This window comes from Micropterus dolomieu, linkage group LG22 (genome assembly GCF_021292245.1).
Source record: "Micropterus dolomieu isolate WLL.071019.BEF.003 ecotype Adirondacks linkage group LG22, ASM2129224v1, whole genome shotgun sequence".
Lineage (NCBI taxonomy): Eukaryota > Metazoa > Chordata > Actinopteri > Centrarchiformes > Centrarchidae > Micropterus > Micropterus dolomieu.
Window position 1 is genome coordinate 11,466,209 of NC_060171.1, and position 16,771 is coordinate 11,482,979.

The 16,771-nt window shown below is 38.1% G+C and overlaps 1 protein-coding gene across 1 annotated transcript; it reads left to right on the top strand.

Moving 5' to 3' along the window:
• The first annotated feature begins 3,177 nt into the window (after positions 1 to 3,177).
• Positions 3,178 to 13,827, top strand: LOC123961628 (overexpressed in colon carcinoma 1 protein). The gene is made up of 6 exons (XM_046037149.1): positions 3,178 to 3,487; positions 6,617 to 6,641; positions 8,013 to 8,048; positions 9,289 to 9,368; positions 10,138 to 10,168; positions 10,299 to 13,827. The coding sequence occupies exons 1-5, from the start codon at positions 3,445 to 3,447 to the stop codon at positions 10,140 to 10,142; spliced, it is 189 nt and encodes a 62-aa protein (XP_045893105.1). The 5' UTR covers positions 3,178 to 3,444; the 3' UTR covers positions 10,143 to 10,168; positions 10,299 to 13,827.
• The last annotated feature ends 2,944 nt before the right edge of the window (positions 13,828 to 16,771 follow it).

Below are 16,771 nucleotides of genomic sequence, written 5' to 3' on the forward strand. Positions count from 1 at the left end.
GTCAGCCACAAACCAGCTACAGTGGTTGTTTACAAAAAGTGCTTATTTTTGCCAGTGACAGGCTCAGACTGTTATATGAGGTATCAGGAGGATGCCAGTGGAAACGTGAGTCAGAGTTAGAGAGAGGAGTTGGTTGTGTATATACTGTAATGTTGTGTTTGCGGCTGCCTGCTGAAGCCATCTACTACACAGATTCTGAAAGTTCTTGTACCTAATAGTCATTTCGATCCCAAAATATGGGAAATAGGGCTCCTGTTGAAGTCTTCATTCATCCCCGTCTCCATTCAGTCCTTGAAAACCAATGGCAGCAGGAGGTAACTGCTGCTGTTGTTGACAAATCCATTACCTTGTTGATGGTGATGCTGGATGGGAATGGGGATGGTGGAGAAAATGATAATGACGATATAGTGACAGTGTGAATTATGTTTTTTAATACTGAATTACAGTATATCATGACATCTGTAGTGTTGATCTTATGTGGTAACACAGATGTCAAGGTTTATAGAGATGTGATTATGTTCTGTTAATGGTGATGTACATACAATGCATGCTTATATTGCTAAGGGATGTTGATAATAGTCAGTGTGCTTTATACCATCTATGAGCCCTGCGTGGCCAGGTGGCTAAGGTGGACACTTATAGCCTGCTTCACATGAGCTTAATTGACTCACTGTCCCTTGGTGTAAGCCCTCTGCATGTGTTCAGGCCCACTGCTGTATGTTTCTATGCTATGACAAATGATAAGACTGAATTGAAGTTAATTGAATATTTATTGCAAAGCTTATACATCATCTCACTGTTCTAACTTCTATTAGCCTACTAAAAAATCTTTATCTGTTACAGATTCTAAATGTAGCACTTGAAGCATTTCAGAGTATCTTATGAAATGTATTCACATAGTTGAATGCACTTATTGTAAGCCGCTTTGGGTAAAGGCATCCGCTCAACAAATGTAATGTAATATTAAATATTTGAGTGCACATGTTTTGGGGCCTACTGACATAGAGAGGTGAATAAAAAACAATTAAAACAATTCCATCCTAACACAACCATTAAGCTGATGTGGAGTTTTAAAACCTGTTACTTAAAACAACTGTAAAATGAACTGAAATGTTTCCAATGTAATATAATCTATATTAAGAACAGCAATAATACTTATAGAAATAACTCCACGAAAGCAGATGCTTTATTTCTACTAGATCCATGAAATGTTAGGTCTCACTAATAGTCTAACTGACTAGTTAAGATGGTCATGTCAAGCAAGCTGTGACGAGAAGTGTCTCCTCATCAAGCTCCCAGGGCAGCCCCCAAGCACCCTGAGCAGGAGCACATTCTTTCCTCCCTAGTGAACTTAATTGTTTTTTAATTGGTTAAGTTGTGGCTCTAAATTAGATAAGGCAGTACTGACTTATAATTAATTGTGTTTGCTGGCTCGGTTAAGTCTGTGCTATAAAAAGATATGCTTGTCAGTGGAACTAATCTGGATTTAAAGCAAAAGCAGTGATTCAGCTAACCAAGGATATAAACACTCACACAAAATTGTTAAGAGTGCAAAAGCTTGTGACTGGGACACTACATGCAAGTTCCCTTTGCCTTATGTAGAAAAATAGGAGTACCCTATGTGGTCACAATATAGCCAAATTAAAATGCCAGTGTCTTTGTGAGGCTCTACTAGGTCACACATGTTTGCCTTCTCATAAACATTTAGCAAAGATCAGAAAGCTAACATGCTCAGAAAGATAATGCTAGCTTGTTTATGTTAAGGTATAATGGCTGCCACCATCTTAATGTAGCATGTCAGCATGCTAACATCTGCTAATTAGCACTAAACACAAAGTAGCCTACAACTGATATTGATCAGTTCCTCCTGTAGGCTACTACTATGATGCAAATGCCCACTTTTGGTCCTGGGAGGCTGAAGACAGAAGAAGATACACCAAACAGAAGTCGAGTTCGCACCCACCGACACTGTCTGTGTGTTTAATGGGGCTAAACCGGAAGCACTGATGCTAAGACTATATCTACTTTAAGCTGTCGAAATTTTAAAGCTCCGGATTTGCATCCTCATTAGCATTTACAGTTTTTTTTTGTAGAATCCACTGTCCACAGTGATGTGCCATATTGATTACAGATAGCGCAGGAGATGACACAAACTTGTCTTCTTAACTTTGTTGCCTCACAGCCCCCCCGCTTGACACACACAGTCGGTTAGTCTGCTGAGTGACAGCCTGTTACAACTCCATTCAGTCTCCTGCTGTTGTCTGTGGTCACCTACACTGTGCTTTAATGCAGCCAAATTCATGGTATAACTGTTCTCATTTTTACACGTTTCTGTTTCTGTTGTCGGGCAACTGGATGAGTTTAAATAAGGTATTTATTGGTATTAGGTATTATTATATTAGGTATCGTGATAGTCCATATGGGAACCTGTGGAAACCTTAGTTAGCTGTCTAGCACAAAAAACTCAGAGAAATTCTAATGTCATTCTTGTTTGGATGCTTTGTCATGGAAAACGATAATAGGTTTACAGCACTGACTGAATGTGAGAACTACTTTCACTGGTGTGGAGTGCTAATTTAATACATCCTGACAGCTAAACTTTACTCATATGACTGCAATTGTCTTGTCAGAGCATACAATGGCGTGACTAAAGAGGAGGCGATGTATTGAAATTTACTGGCAGCTTTAAACTGCCCTATACGTGACCCTTGTGGTTTCATGAAAAGACTGTTCAAGGCTTCTTCAGCATCTTGCTCTCATTGCTTCAAAGAACTCAAACAAGGGATAGATGTGTGTGTGTGTGTGTGTGTCCCACCCATAGAAAAAGCACAAATAAAGGCCCTTTATGTTTTCACAGACAATTTGAGGATATTACAGGATTTCAGTTACACACACACACACACACACACACTGATATATTGAATATATTAAAGCCCCTTAAATGCATTTCTTTTTTTTTTTTACCTTTATATAAAAAGGAAGCTCCCTATTGGTTGAGTCTTACCCCACCCTCCGCCTCTTTCCCCCCCGGTTTCCAGGGCAACCATGTCAGGTTGGAGGAAAAGAGCAAATCATGTGAGGGCATAGCATCTTTCTTTCTGTCTCCCTCTCCCTCTCCCTCTCTCCCTCTCCCTGTCTCTGTCTCCCCCCCCCTCCCCTTGTGTATAAAAGCCTCGCTCCCCATGCTTTCACTTCACTCTCAGCTCTCCATTGCATTGCAGAGACTGAAAACTGAAGAGAGGGGAAAGGAACACGACCTAAAGGAGATCTCTGTGTTACTGTGGGAGACATTGATTGACTTTCTCCTTTTTTCTCTCTCACGTTCATCTCCTCTTCACTTTCTCCCCCTCTCCCACTGTGGTTTGGATCTCAGCCTTTTCTTCGTCCTTCTCCTCCTTCTTCAGCGTCTTCACTTTGGTTGGACGGTGGCTGCATTGATGCAAAATGGGTTGTGGCAATTCCTCAGTCACGAGCAACTCAGGAGGGGGTGAGCGTTTTTAGGGAATATGTGTGTGGATCTGTATATGTGTATGTTTGTGTGACAATCTATGTGAGAGCGTGTGAGGGAGAGAGTTGTCACTGTATCTGCATCAAAGGGAGTGACTGTTTTGAATGTAAATTAAGTGTATCAGGGTTACCCTTGCATTCAGTGACAGTCCTCAGATGTGTTGGTGTGTGTGCATTATCTATGTGTGTGTGTGTGTGGTTCTCAGTGTCTTGATTTCAATAATAATAAATAAATAAACAGCCATATAGCATCATATATTTTGTACATGATATAAATATAATTAATTCTCCCACTCTGTATTGTGTGTGTGTGTGTGTGTGTGTGTGTGTGTGTGTATGTGTAAGTACAGTGGTCTCCTAAAGCTATGAGTGGTGGGTCGATCATAAAGGGTCTCCCATATCCTCGTATAACACACCATAGCAGTAGCCTCAGGAATGTACCGCTTTGATGAATGGTAATGACATTAATACTGTGATTACAATGTTAATGTCTACATTGATACAAAAGCAATTCCTCCTTATGTCACCTGTGTTTGTTTATGTGTTCTTCTTTCTCTTTGTGCGTATGCAATGGTTTCCATAGATTTTGACGATGAAAGATGAGCAGTTCCAGTGAAATTAACCTGTCTTTGTCTCCTCATTTGCTGGCTGTGCCTGTAAGCAGGCGTCTGTGAAATATTCAATCAATGGCAGGTTTCATTCATAAAGTATGGAGCTAAAATACTGTATCGCGTGGTTTTACCAACACTCGTTCAGATATCCTACTTTGTTGTGGCTTGTCCTTGAATAACACATCTCTCTGTCTCTGTTGGCTTAGGCTGATAGAATACCTGTTTTAAATTATACTGAGCAAATCTCTGGGCACCATAGCCAATTTGAGGTAATAATTAGATTGAAGTATCTGCAGGATTACCTCACCACCACTGCCTATTAAAGCAGCATGGTGTGTGTTTGTGCTTGTGTAAATGTGTGTCTTTGCAGGTACCTAATCAGTGCTTACCAGGCATGTTAACCAGAGACAGCTACTGGGAAAGGGGACCCAGCGTTGTCTTTTGCTTTAAATATGATCTACTTGTTACACTGTCTGCAAACAACATCTAAGTATGTTGCTGTGAGTGTGGCTTGTTTGTCTATGAAGGACAACAGCTGCTTCCATTTCTGTGCAGTTAGTCTTATCCATTTTTCTTTTTTTTAGAGGTCAGTGCTCATCACAATGTCAAAGACGTGATGTCCTGTCACTTTGACAAATGTGGACTAGTGGTCTCCTACTCTATTATTTTCTGTAGAAATAAGATAAAAGCACTTCATATTTAATATTATTTTAACCTAGGATGTGTAATTGTGTCACTACACATTTGTGTTTTATGTTAAATTGTTTATTTGATAACAGTGTTTTTACCTTAGCTGTTTAGCATTTATAAGTAGTATATACACATTTAATAAACTACATTATAATGTAGTTTTAAGCAGATATAAGTGGTCCATAACTATAATTCCTCCTGTTGAGGTTGATGTATAAACAAATAACAGATGACAGTATAGTAAGAAAATGTTGACAAATATTGTACATTAACAAACTTAAAATGTTTTTATAGATATGTACAACTACATTATAGGGTGCAATAAACCTTTATTAAATGTTTATATACTGCTTATAAATGCTAAGTAGGGGTAATTTGTAGTAATGTGTTTATTTGAAGTTCTTCCAGACAATAACAAAACCATAACCATAATTAAGGTCATTTAGGAAGCTTTAAAGTCAAGTCATACAAGAATGTTTCAATTTCAAGCTGTGATCTCACTAGACTTAAATGTCGGCCTCAGTGCAGTCTGTATCACATTGCTCATCCCTAGTCTTATGCACCCAGATGCACCCTTGGATATGAATGAGATTTTGTCAGGCTACTGAATAGGCCCCTGTGTCATGTTGGCAGACTCAAACATTGACTGTGAAAATGGCCCTCCATTCCTTTTACAAGGATAAAATTCACTATATTTCTGTCTAATGTAGATTCTCTACTTTTCTACAATAACATGTTATTCCTTTAAAGACACATTTCTACAGTGACACAGTGAAGTGTGGCGTGAAAAAATATTGTAGAGAAGAATTTATGCTTTTGTTGTCAGTGTGATAGCATGTTCAAACAGGAAGTTAGATTATTCCCCAAATGAATTTATTATGATCTAATTTTGATTCAAATCAATTTCATTGGACTGCCTGTGGTTCAGCAAATAATGAGCTGTTGTCGGACCATAAAAGAGTCAAACAGCATTTGGATGAGCACCCTGGGTGTCATTTGGAATCGAGGCATTTTACACTGTATGCCTTGTGTCAGTTTACAACATGTCCTCTGTTACCCTTCAGAGGCAAGTTGGGATAACTACAAAAGCCAATTGTTAAGAGAGTGTGAGTAGCCTATGGTGAAAACCACTATCAGTGGATATACTGGAAACTTAAGCAAAGTGGCAATACCAAAAATATTACACTGAAATATAAATCTAGCACTGAAAGCTTTAATGGTAATTTTATTGTGTCATTGTTGTGTTGTTCGTTTGTGTTTTGTGCTGTTTTATGCATTTTCTAGTTGACTTTTGTGTATTTTAAAGGCTAATCTAGGGACGGGCATTGCAGACAAGGGCTATAAATGGTGTAGTGTAGAACGCTGTGGAATTGGTTCATGCTATGTAATTGTACCTATAAAAATACACATTAAATAATAAATAAATAAGTAGTATAAATAAGTAATATGTGCATTAAAATGAATATCAAAGAAAATGCCTATACACTGCTATTCATTTTTAATTATTCTTTTATTCGACAATGACATAATTTACATATTTAAACATAACATATCAGTTAAATATCTATTAAATTGTTCAACCTATTTACCTGTAGTTTCTGGCCTTGTGAGAATTATTATACTGTATATTGTGTGTCTGTTCAACATCTGTGTTGAATGATGGCCTTCGAAAGAAACTGTTGCATGGTCCATGGATCTTAAGCACACTGGGATTCTTTGTTAGTGAGGTAACACACTTCCTTCAATACTTGTGAATACCACAGTACTAATGAAAATTAATTATATGATGTGTTTTGATTTGTTTTCAGGGCCAGCAGAAGTCTCCAAGGAAGTGTAAGTACATCAGTCATTCTTAAAGTATTTATGAAGCTCATCATCTGTGGCCTCCAAGCTGTGTACATTCAGATCACACTGTACATCTTAACAAAAGAGCTTCATATATGTATTGTATGTAGTATTCATGTAGTATGGAACTGTGTTGTGGCAAAGGATTTATGTTTTTAAATCAGTGATGGGTGCACACAACAATAAAACAATATATTTTTCTATATTTTATTACATTTACAAACCCATGTTTATCAGTTTAACAAATTCATTATTATGTAAATTAATTTAGATGTAATCGATATGGTCAAACAATAAGGATTTGGCCTCTGAGCATTTTTTTAAGCTTCCTTTCACATTCTACATTACTTGAAGTTTTGCTCAGTACTAATAATTATAAATATAAATATTTATTTATTTTTGCCACATTGAAATTATACATTGTGCCTTTGGTATGAGTTTACACGTAGATGGAACAACATTAATATTTAAATTGTATATATATTTGACCACTGCAATGGACTGGCGCCCTGTCCAGGGTGTACCCCGCCTTTCGCCCGATGTCAGCGGGGATTGGCTCCAGCCATAAGCGGTTGACGATGGATGGATGGATGGATGGATGGATATATTTGACCATGAACCCCTAGTGGCTCTTGTTTTGTTTAACTAACAATAAGTTTCTTCTGGCTTTTGAAAAACTATCAATTCAGACCCATCAAGTTTCATACAGAGGACAGACTTTCAACAGTTAGTATTTATCAAAGCTTAGGGAGGGGCAGCATTTCCAAAGCATTTCCTGGAATCGTGCCTGTGTGTGTGTTTGTATATGTTCCTTGATAACCATCTGAGCCGCAAGCACAGGACCCACGAGAGCTGACAGCAGCACACTACTGACTCAGTCAAGAGCTAATCACAGCTTCCTAGGACTTTACTACACAGAAATATATTACACACACACACACACACACACACACACACACACACAGACACACAAACAAGATGTATGTGAAAGACAAGATTATGGGAATAATACACCCAAAAAGTGAAAGTCATTATTTTGCTCGCACTCCTGGAAAAGAACCAAAGTGAATAATGGTGCAGCTCCAAAACAAACAACAAAACAAACAAGTAAAAAAAAACACTTAGGTCACTGGAAACTGGTTGTTCAGGAGCCTGGTTCCAGACCTGAAACAACAATTGGCAGTCAGTTGCTCAGAACTCTCAAAAGGGAATTAGTAATATTCCCTACAGGGCTAATGCAGCATAGCTCAAATGTTCTGTAACAGCGTGATTGCACTTCCACAGTCCAGTATTGTGAGTTTTTATGTCCTCTGTGCTCCTGTAAGACCTGACCTGACCCATGCTTCTTCTCTCAATCAGGACAGAAGATCCCTCAGCAGAAGATGAGAAAAGAAGGTAGTTTTGCTTATTTTCTCCAGATTTTTGACTGCATTCACTATTTAAGTTCTTATTTTTCTGGTGCTGTTGGATGTTGGATAATGATCAAAAATACAATATTTGCTTTGCAGCATATGCATTATGGAATCTGAAAATTGATAAGTATTTTTTATCGTCAATGTTATTAGTAACAACTGTGCTTTTCCTTCTATGAGTCAAAAAAGTCTTTAGATGACTGGCTACCTATATCTTTTAGCATTTCTTTTTCTTATTTACAAAGCCGTACATAATCTAGCACCCTCATATATCAGCGACTGCCTCTCATTTTGTGTCCCAACAAGTCTTTTAGAAGCCCCTAAATCTGATCTGGCGAGGCTGCTTTCTCTTTTATGGCCCTAAACTGTGGAACACCCTCCGCTTGGATCTTAGAACAGCGCATTCCCTTGCAATTTTTTAAAAGAAATTAATGACCTATCTTTTAACTTGGCTTTTCATTTATGTTAACATGCTTGTATCATTGTTGTATCAACTATAAAATATAAAAAAATTAAATGAAGCTTTGATGTAACTAAGCTACTTTTGCTGTAGCTTAGCTTGCTACAATTGACTGGGGGGTAGCTTCTGTGTAGTGAAGCTTCATTTAATGTAGAGTAGCTAGTAGCTTAGCTCACTACATTTTCCAAGTAGCTTGCCCAGCACTGATTGTACTGTGATCAAACCTGTTTAACCTTCACTTGTTGCTGTTGCTGCTATTATTTTATTATAGTTTATTTTCATCTGTTTTAGTTAAGCACTTTGGGCTGCATCTTGCATGAAAGATGCACTACAAATAAAGTTGGTATTATTATTAAGTTATGAATAGATTTTACTCATATGCAAACTTAAGTCAAAATGTCCCCATAAATATTAGAGGTAGTTATTCTAAATTACCATTATTATTCCCAATATTTCCAGTATCACTGGTCACTGGTAATAAAGCCGTCTAATTCCATACTTTGAAACCTGAAATGTGGATGGATAGACTATAAAAGCATCAAATCACCATGCTTTTTACATTTATATCTGTGTGTACAAAGCATCTTAATGTAATTACTTAATAACAAGATGCAAAACTCAGATATAAATTCAAGGCACGCATATTATCAAATGCATAACAACGTCACACAAAGCCTAATATAATATTTTATAAAAGGTGAGGTACCTTTCAATCCCTACTTTGTCTTTTATTAATTGCTACATTATTCTGCTCTCCTCTCAGGAACTATGGTGGCGTGTATGTAGGTCTACCAGCAGACCTGACCACTGTGGCTGCTAGTCAGTCCAAGTCCACGCGTAAAGGTAAACATCTGCACTGCACGTCCTATATTCTGGAAAATGAGTATCCGTCCAAAGAAAATTAACTGTTGGTGTGGTAAACTGTAGTTTATTTTAAGATGGTGCGTAGAAATAAATAAACCCTAGTGGCCTAGCCATCTCCTCATGAAATCACATACCTGCCTGCAGCGTTTTTGGTAATATTGACCTTTATTTTTTTATTTTTCTGAATGTTAATGAGAAGCATTCCCTTTACTATTAAAGTTTGGCTACTCATATTTGCGAAGATAAACATGATTCACAACATTTCCTTTTACCATGGCAAAGTACAACAAAATATTTTTGAGTTATGTTTCTTTTTAAACATCATGCCCCTCATTACTCCTGTAAGGCTCCCCTAAGGCTCTCACGTGTTACATGTTATTGATATCCACAACAGCGTTATTTATTCTCTCATTCTAATACAGTGTGTGGTGATATTGACTTAATTGACCAACATTTATGCGACTACTTTTCTGACAGAGCAATGTAAATAGTGACATTGTATTGTAATGTGACCAGTATTAAGAAACAAACTGCTGCCTTACTGTTTTATCTTGTAGTCCTGAAGGTTTTCCTGTTGTCGTGTCCTTTTGCTCATTGAGGTCATTATAATAAGGAACTGATTAACTTTTGTATCCTCTTCCACAACAAGTACTCTTTTTTCCACTGAGGTCTCTCAATTCAAACTGGAATTATGTGTGGGGTTGTTTTTGAGCACAGCTGCTGATTCTGTTTTTTCTCCTTCTCGCAGACTAGGAGCTATTGAAGGGAACACAACAAAGGTACTCTAAAGAACAAGGCTGCTTGTTCAGTTCTTACCATCACCTGCTCTTATGTATTTCTTCTCTTTTAAAGTAAACTGAAGCTGGTACAAAAACTCAAATGAAATGACACTATTCTTTGTCTCAACAGGATCCGACATATTCATTCACCTGGAGACACTCATATTACAAGCAGAGAGCATGTAAGTGCTCTGATTCTGGCTCACCACACACAGAATAAAGTCTCAGGTTTTAACACTCTCATTGAGCGAGGATGTGGGTAGAATGCAGGGGCTCTGAAGACGCTGCCTCGTGGAGTCATGGTTGGCACAGCGGTGCAGGGCACAACGACGCAGGGACACACAGAAGAGGTCAGCATACGGCATCCATCATCACCCTTCACTTTGCAAAAAATAGATGGCCATCGAAGTGGACAAGCACCCATCGTGGGACCGGCATTATTGGGTGGTGGCAGCGGGCATTGTGACAGCCGTCTTGACTTTTCGGTCACGACACTGGAACGTTCTTTCTCAGGAGGAGACAGGGGACCCAGCCATGTAACAAACTAACTAACTGTCTGGGAATTGAACACATTCCCAATTGCCCTCTGCAATGATAATCACAACTCTGTTATTTCTCTAAGTCTAATCAATGATTCATTGTGTGGCGGAGACAGAGTTAGAGAGACAGAGTTTCACAGAAAGCAGCACACAAATTCCTGTTAATGCACCACAGAATGTTTCAGCGTTATATTATTGATTTCAATCAGGGACATGCCGCTGCAACAGAAGAGTCTGAAAACGACTCTGATTTTAATGATGGGTTAAAGTGCTAACAACAATGAGTTAAGCAAAAAGTGTTTTAATCAATGTCCCCAAATGTCCTTAGCACACAACTACATTGTACCTGTTGTTGTTACTTAACTTGTGGCCCAGACTGATTGTGTAACATCAGCATATGACTCATGACACTTAGAGGGTCTCTCTCTCTCTCTCTCTCTCTCTCTCTCAAGCTCTCTCTGCAGCATGTTGTTTTTCCCCCTGAAGAGCTCTGATTCTAGTGCTTCTGGGTAATTCACACAGTTCTTACAATCTTTCTCAGAAGCAGAACTGTCACACAGTTTGTTCATATCTCACAACATTAAAGTGATCTAATGTGTAACAGTGAAAAATGTCATTAAGTTCAGCTGCAAAAAACTGAACAAAGGAAACATGCTAAGAGACACAGAAGTGGTGATTTTTTTAATCCTTGTTTTTCTTACGGTTTATTGACATTGCTTTGTAGCACCTGAACTGCATTATGATATGGCAAGCCGTTTTAACATTTATTCTTTAAAACTTACTTTTCGCTATTTAAAAGCTAATAGTACTTATTTATTAGTTACAAGTTACTATTCCATTAGCTACTTGTAACTATTCCCGTTTTACTAGTAACAATTGATTAGATACTAGTACTTAATTTTTAGCTACTAGTAACGACTTGCCATAATTATAATCTATTTCATACATTATGTACCACACTTTATTGTGAACGTTGTACTTCTGTATGTAATTGTTGAAGGTAGCTGGTGCTATTGTGTAGTTTTGTTCCCATGAAAAGATAAAACCAACAATGTTTTAGTGTGAAAAAAAGTTCTCATCACAAGATCCTCACTTGAAGCTAACAAAGCTTTCAGCCAGATCTTGTGGCCTTCTCTAGCTGATGGAGTTGTATTATAAATATACCTGCTACTTCAAGCTCAACAATGTTTTAGTCTGTCTCTCAATACTTTTTATCCTCTGTACCCTCTGTGACACTCAGCCCCAAGCTTATTGTTGGTTTAGTTCTTTTTCATGGGATCTGTTGACAATAAGAAAAATATAGAATATCACCAGCCTTATCTTTTAACAGAAAATCTCACATCACAGTGTCCCCAGAAAAAAACACATTACAGCTGGGCGGTCATTTGTCAGCAGGGCTCTTGGGTTCTCTCTTCTATTGAATGTACGACATCCTCCACTTACCAGGACCCTAGAGGAGGATGGAAATAGGCCAACTTTAAACACTTGAGATTCAAGAGATGTTTCCACGCTACACAAAACACCTGTGTGTAGCCTCGGCTGCCTCGACTTACCAGTCACACAAAATTTATGAACAAAAGCTCACTATTTACCGTTTGTGTCTGTTTTCTTCAGTGGAACGCCTTCTAGTTGCCAAGTTATGTTGCCGATTATCAGTCACATTGATACCAAGGGATTTCATGTCTTCATGTATTTTGATTGCAAGCCATTTGTCACCATATTGTCGCAGCGTTTACACTGTTCACCTGTGGTAGAGGCAGAATATACTAAAGAGCTGCTTTATGTACTGTGTAGTTTATACAACATTTTTAACATATAAAAAAGAGCTGCAGTGTGCCTACAGCGCTGCAGCACTGATTTGATCAGAACCCTGCCTGAGACATTATATTTTTGGTGTCCCTTTTCCTTGATGTCTACATTTCCTCCCTGCTGCTGCCTCAGTTTCCCTGCAGTCCCTACCAGAGGCATTTAGCTTTGACAGCGTGTTGTGCCGCCTGTCTCTCCCTCTTTTATCAGCCCCTCTTTACCCTTTATGGTTGTTCCTCCTCTACATGATGAATGTCATTGCCTTTGCCCTATTCAATTAGTCCAACAGGGACAAGGGGGCAGAATATGGATGCATAACACAGGTGGAAGCAAAGGCCTCTACAATTAAATGCCACTGTGGCACATTGTGGGATATGTGTAAAAAGCTGTGCTACACAGCATGTTATTTGAATGTAGTAAAGGTGGGGTGTGCTTTGAGAAGTTTGGGAATACCTTTATGTGCTTTCTTCCATTAAGTTAGATTGAGACTGATACCACTTTCATGTCTGTATGCTAAATGTGAAGCAACCACCAGCAACCATTTAGCTTTGCTTAGCTCAGAGACTGAAAATGGGGAAACAGCTAGCCTGGCTCTGTCCAAAGGTGACTAAACTCACCTACCAGCACCTCTAAAGCTCACTTTTTAACATATTATGTCTCATTTGTTTCATTTGTGAAAAACCAAAGTGTAAAAATGGCATATTGTGGTTTATGTTGGGTCTTAATGCTAAACTAAGCTAAAATGCAGGCTGTAGCTTCATCTTAACCAGACAGACATGAGAGTATTATTCATTTTCTCAGATTACTCTTAGCACGAAAGCAAACAAGTGCATTTCTCCAAAATGTCTAACTATTCCTTTAATGTTTGGAGATATAAGATCCTTCAGGTTTTTGACCACTTGAGGTCAAAGTAGCTGTGAATTGTTTTAATTATTTACTGTCCACACACTGGAAAAGACCTGGAGTGGTCATTAAAAACTCACCAGTGTCTCTTTATGCTGTTGACGGCTGTATGATGTCATGAGGAGGAAATGACTGAGGTGACTGGGTTTGTTCAGTGATGTTTCACGTTGAAAATCACATTTTACAGGCTATATTCTCTGTCTCACATGTTCTGTCGGTCTTTCAAATCACACATACTCACACACAAATTACCTGCTCATCATAAATGTCCACACACCTTCCCAATCACAATGTCCAATCGACCTAATTCATCAATGATGCTGACATGAACAAAAACAAACAACTTGACTGCCTCTGTTCATCCATTATCATCTGATTCAATTATTTATGATTAAAGACTTTTATATTGTCTGTGCACAGTTGTGGTTATTGATTGTGGTCTTTATTAAAATGAATCTGCCTTTTGTAATCAATGAGCCCGAAACTTGAGGGATTACAAGTGTTCTTAGCGAGTGTCATAGACAAAATCAAGCGAGGACGGCTAAGGAGAATATTTGTCATTGAACTGAGGGCTTTTGTCCGCCTGCAGCATGATCAATCACAGCGCCATCTCGTAATTGACTTGCTTGTTAGGAGTGCATGGAGGAGCAGGAGGTAGTGGAGAGATGGCAACTCCATCTTGTCTCTCATTGCACAGCAGCAGTTTCCCAGCAGTATATAAACTAATTAAAATTAGCTCCACCTTTACCAGCTGCCACATTAAAGGAACATTAATGCATCAATAATTACAATCCTAATATGATAAGCTCAAATGGGTGATTCTACTTAGTGAGTACTTTTACTTTTGGTACTTTAAATATATTTTGATGCTTACTTGATACTAGAAACTTGATACTTTGAGTACTTCTTCCACCACTGGGGACAGAAAGCTGTAGAGAACTGACTTATATAACACAACTAGCCTACGCCTACCTGCCCAAGTTTTGACACATCTGGCTCTCATATTTGCAGCTCAATATCCCTAGAGGTTATATTCACAATGGACAAATCTGCACACCACAATTTCATGTCCAATGTGAAAGTGCTTTAGTTGTCTAATCCACATTTTATTTTTATAACCATGACATTTCCCTAATTTAATTTCCCCAAATAAAGCTCTTGATTTGTAAAAAAAAAAAAAAAAAAAAGAATAACCTGAACCTTAACTTGTGTATGTGGTATTGGCAACATTACCATTGGGTGTTAATAGCAGAAATATGCAATATTGGCGCACTTGTCCCATGATAAGATGCCACAATACAATTCACATAACACTGTCAACTATTTTATTGAAGAACTAGTCCCTTTGAAAGTGGTTGACTGTGAGTTCTGCTGAGTATCCAAAGTTACATGGACACTGTGAAACATATGCTGCTGTTGAATTTTAAAATTGGAGGACCAGTTCACGTCAGTTTGTTAGTTTGCAATTCACAATGGATATTAGGAAGGCTTTTCTATTGTGATGGGTAATGGCCTGTTTGCTGTTGTTATCTGTGTACTGAACACTTTTAACATACATGATGTACCCTTAAGAAACATTGAGGGTTTTATTTGTATAGTAATCACACACCACTCTCATTTAAATTGTTCTGTTCTCAAAACTGGGACAAACCAATCATCTGCGTGGCTAGATACCATTATCGGAGAAAAATATATTTGGCTTATCCAGCTCTTTAAATCTTACTTGTGTGGCAGTACTGCATTCCTTATGGTGAGACATACAGAGACACGTTAACTTCCAATACAGCAGTCTCATTACTTTTCCTCTGTTGATGTTCCAGCTGCATCGATGGAAATGGTTCAATAAAAACATTCCATTGTGTCTATACTGTATACCACATGACTGGTTATATCATCAAGTACTAACGATAGTATTGAGGGTGAAATCCAACTCAATAGCATGTTATGTCAATAAAAAACTAAGCCATTTACTTGCTATCTGTCTTTTAAAAACAAAGTGAAGTTTCCAAAACATGGTGCTCCATTTTCCGGTGAGGTAAATGTGAGTGGTGTTCTTTGCATCGGACACAGATAAAAATCTGTCTCTCTGTGTGTGAGTTGTGAGAGCTACGTGATTGAGAACATGTCCTTAATCAGATCATCTGTGCATCTGGCCCACCGCAACATCACAGCTGCTCTTTCTCCAGCTGAAATTCTTAGTCAACATGGTGTTTCCCTTGAGATGATCCTCTATGATGTTGTCTCTGCTTTACCTCTAAACTAGTTCACTATCCAAATGTATGATAAAATGATACGGAAAACAGACATTTCTATTTTACAAGTATTTTGGTATCTAATTATATTCTACACACCAATAGATATAGAATATCCCAACTCAGTTAAACAACAACTTTGGTATACCTGTGACAACTAAACTTTAATGGCAAAAAAATATTTTAACAAAACTTTCATAGTTATCTGAGGTGTTCAAGGAGCTGTTTAACCACCATCCATGTTTTATTTATTTTTTTTTTTTTTTGTCAAAATGACTGAAGCTGAAAATAGCTCCTCTATTTGTGCATCAAATAGTGGGACAGTATTGGACAACAGCAGCATCAATAGCACACTCAAAAGTGTTTTGTTCACTATGCATACTGGCTTTTTAAAGTATCCTTAATTTTGCCACTCAATTTTGGCCCATCTCAAAATTTTTAAATCATGCCACAAAGAGCAGATGAATGAAACTACTTATATAAATTTTTGCCCTGATAAAGGCTTTACCCCCTCATCTCCCAGGCTTCTATTGTGTGGTTCCCAATAATAAAAAGGACCACAGAACACAAAATGGAAGTGTTTTTTTTCATATAACTGAGACGATACATTGGACATGTTCGTTTTTCTTATTCCACATACTGTCCAGTTTCAAATGATTTCTCATTTATTTTCTTCACACAATAATTTCTTCATTCACTTGAATATGGTCCATGATGTCAACACTGGACAATAAGCAAAAAATCATTTAATGTATGCATTGTGTCCAAATTCTGGTAGAAACTAAATCTGACCGAAGTATCATATAAAAGCTCCCCTCACAAAATTGTAGCTGTAACTTCACTTGTCACCAGTAGATGTCTCTGCAGCACAGCCCAAGCTTCAACCCTGGGCAGACATGACAGAGAGAAAAGATCCAGCACACCCAATCAACATGTTTGGTTAATAGCTACATTCCCAGAGTTATCCATGAAAAGTGAGAAGTATGTTCTTCTCCCGCACCCAAGGCCTGCTTTAAGTGATAAAATGGTGAAAGCCAGCCAGCAGCTCCCACAATCTTCTCCTGTTGACTTGTGAAGCCAGAGGGTTACACTAATCTTTGGCG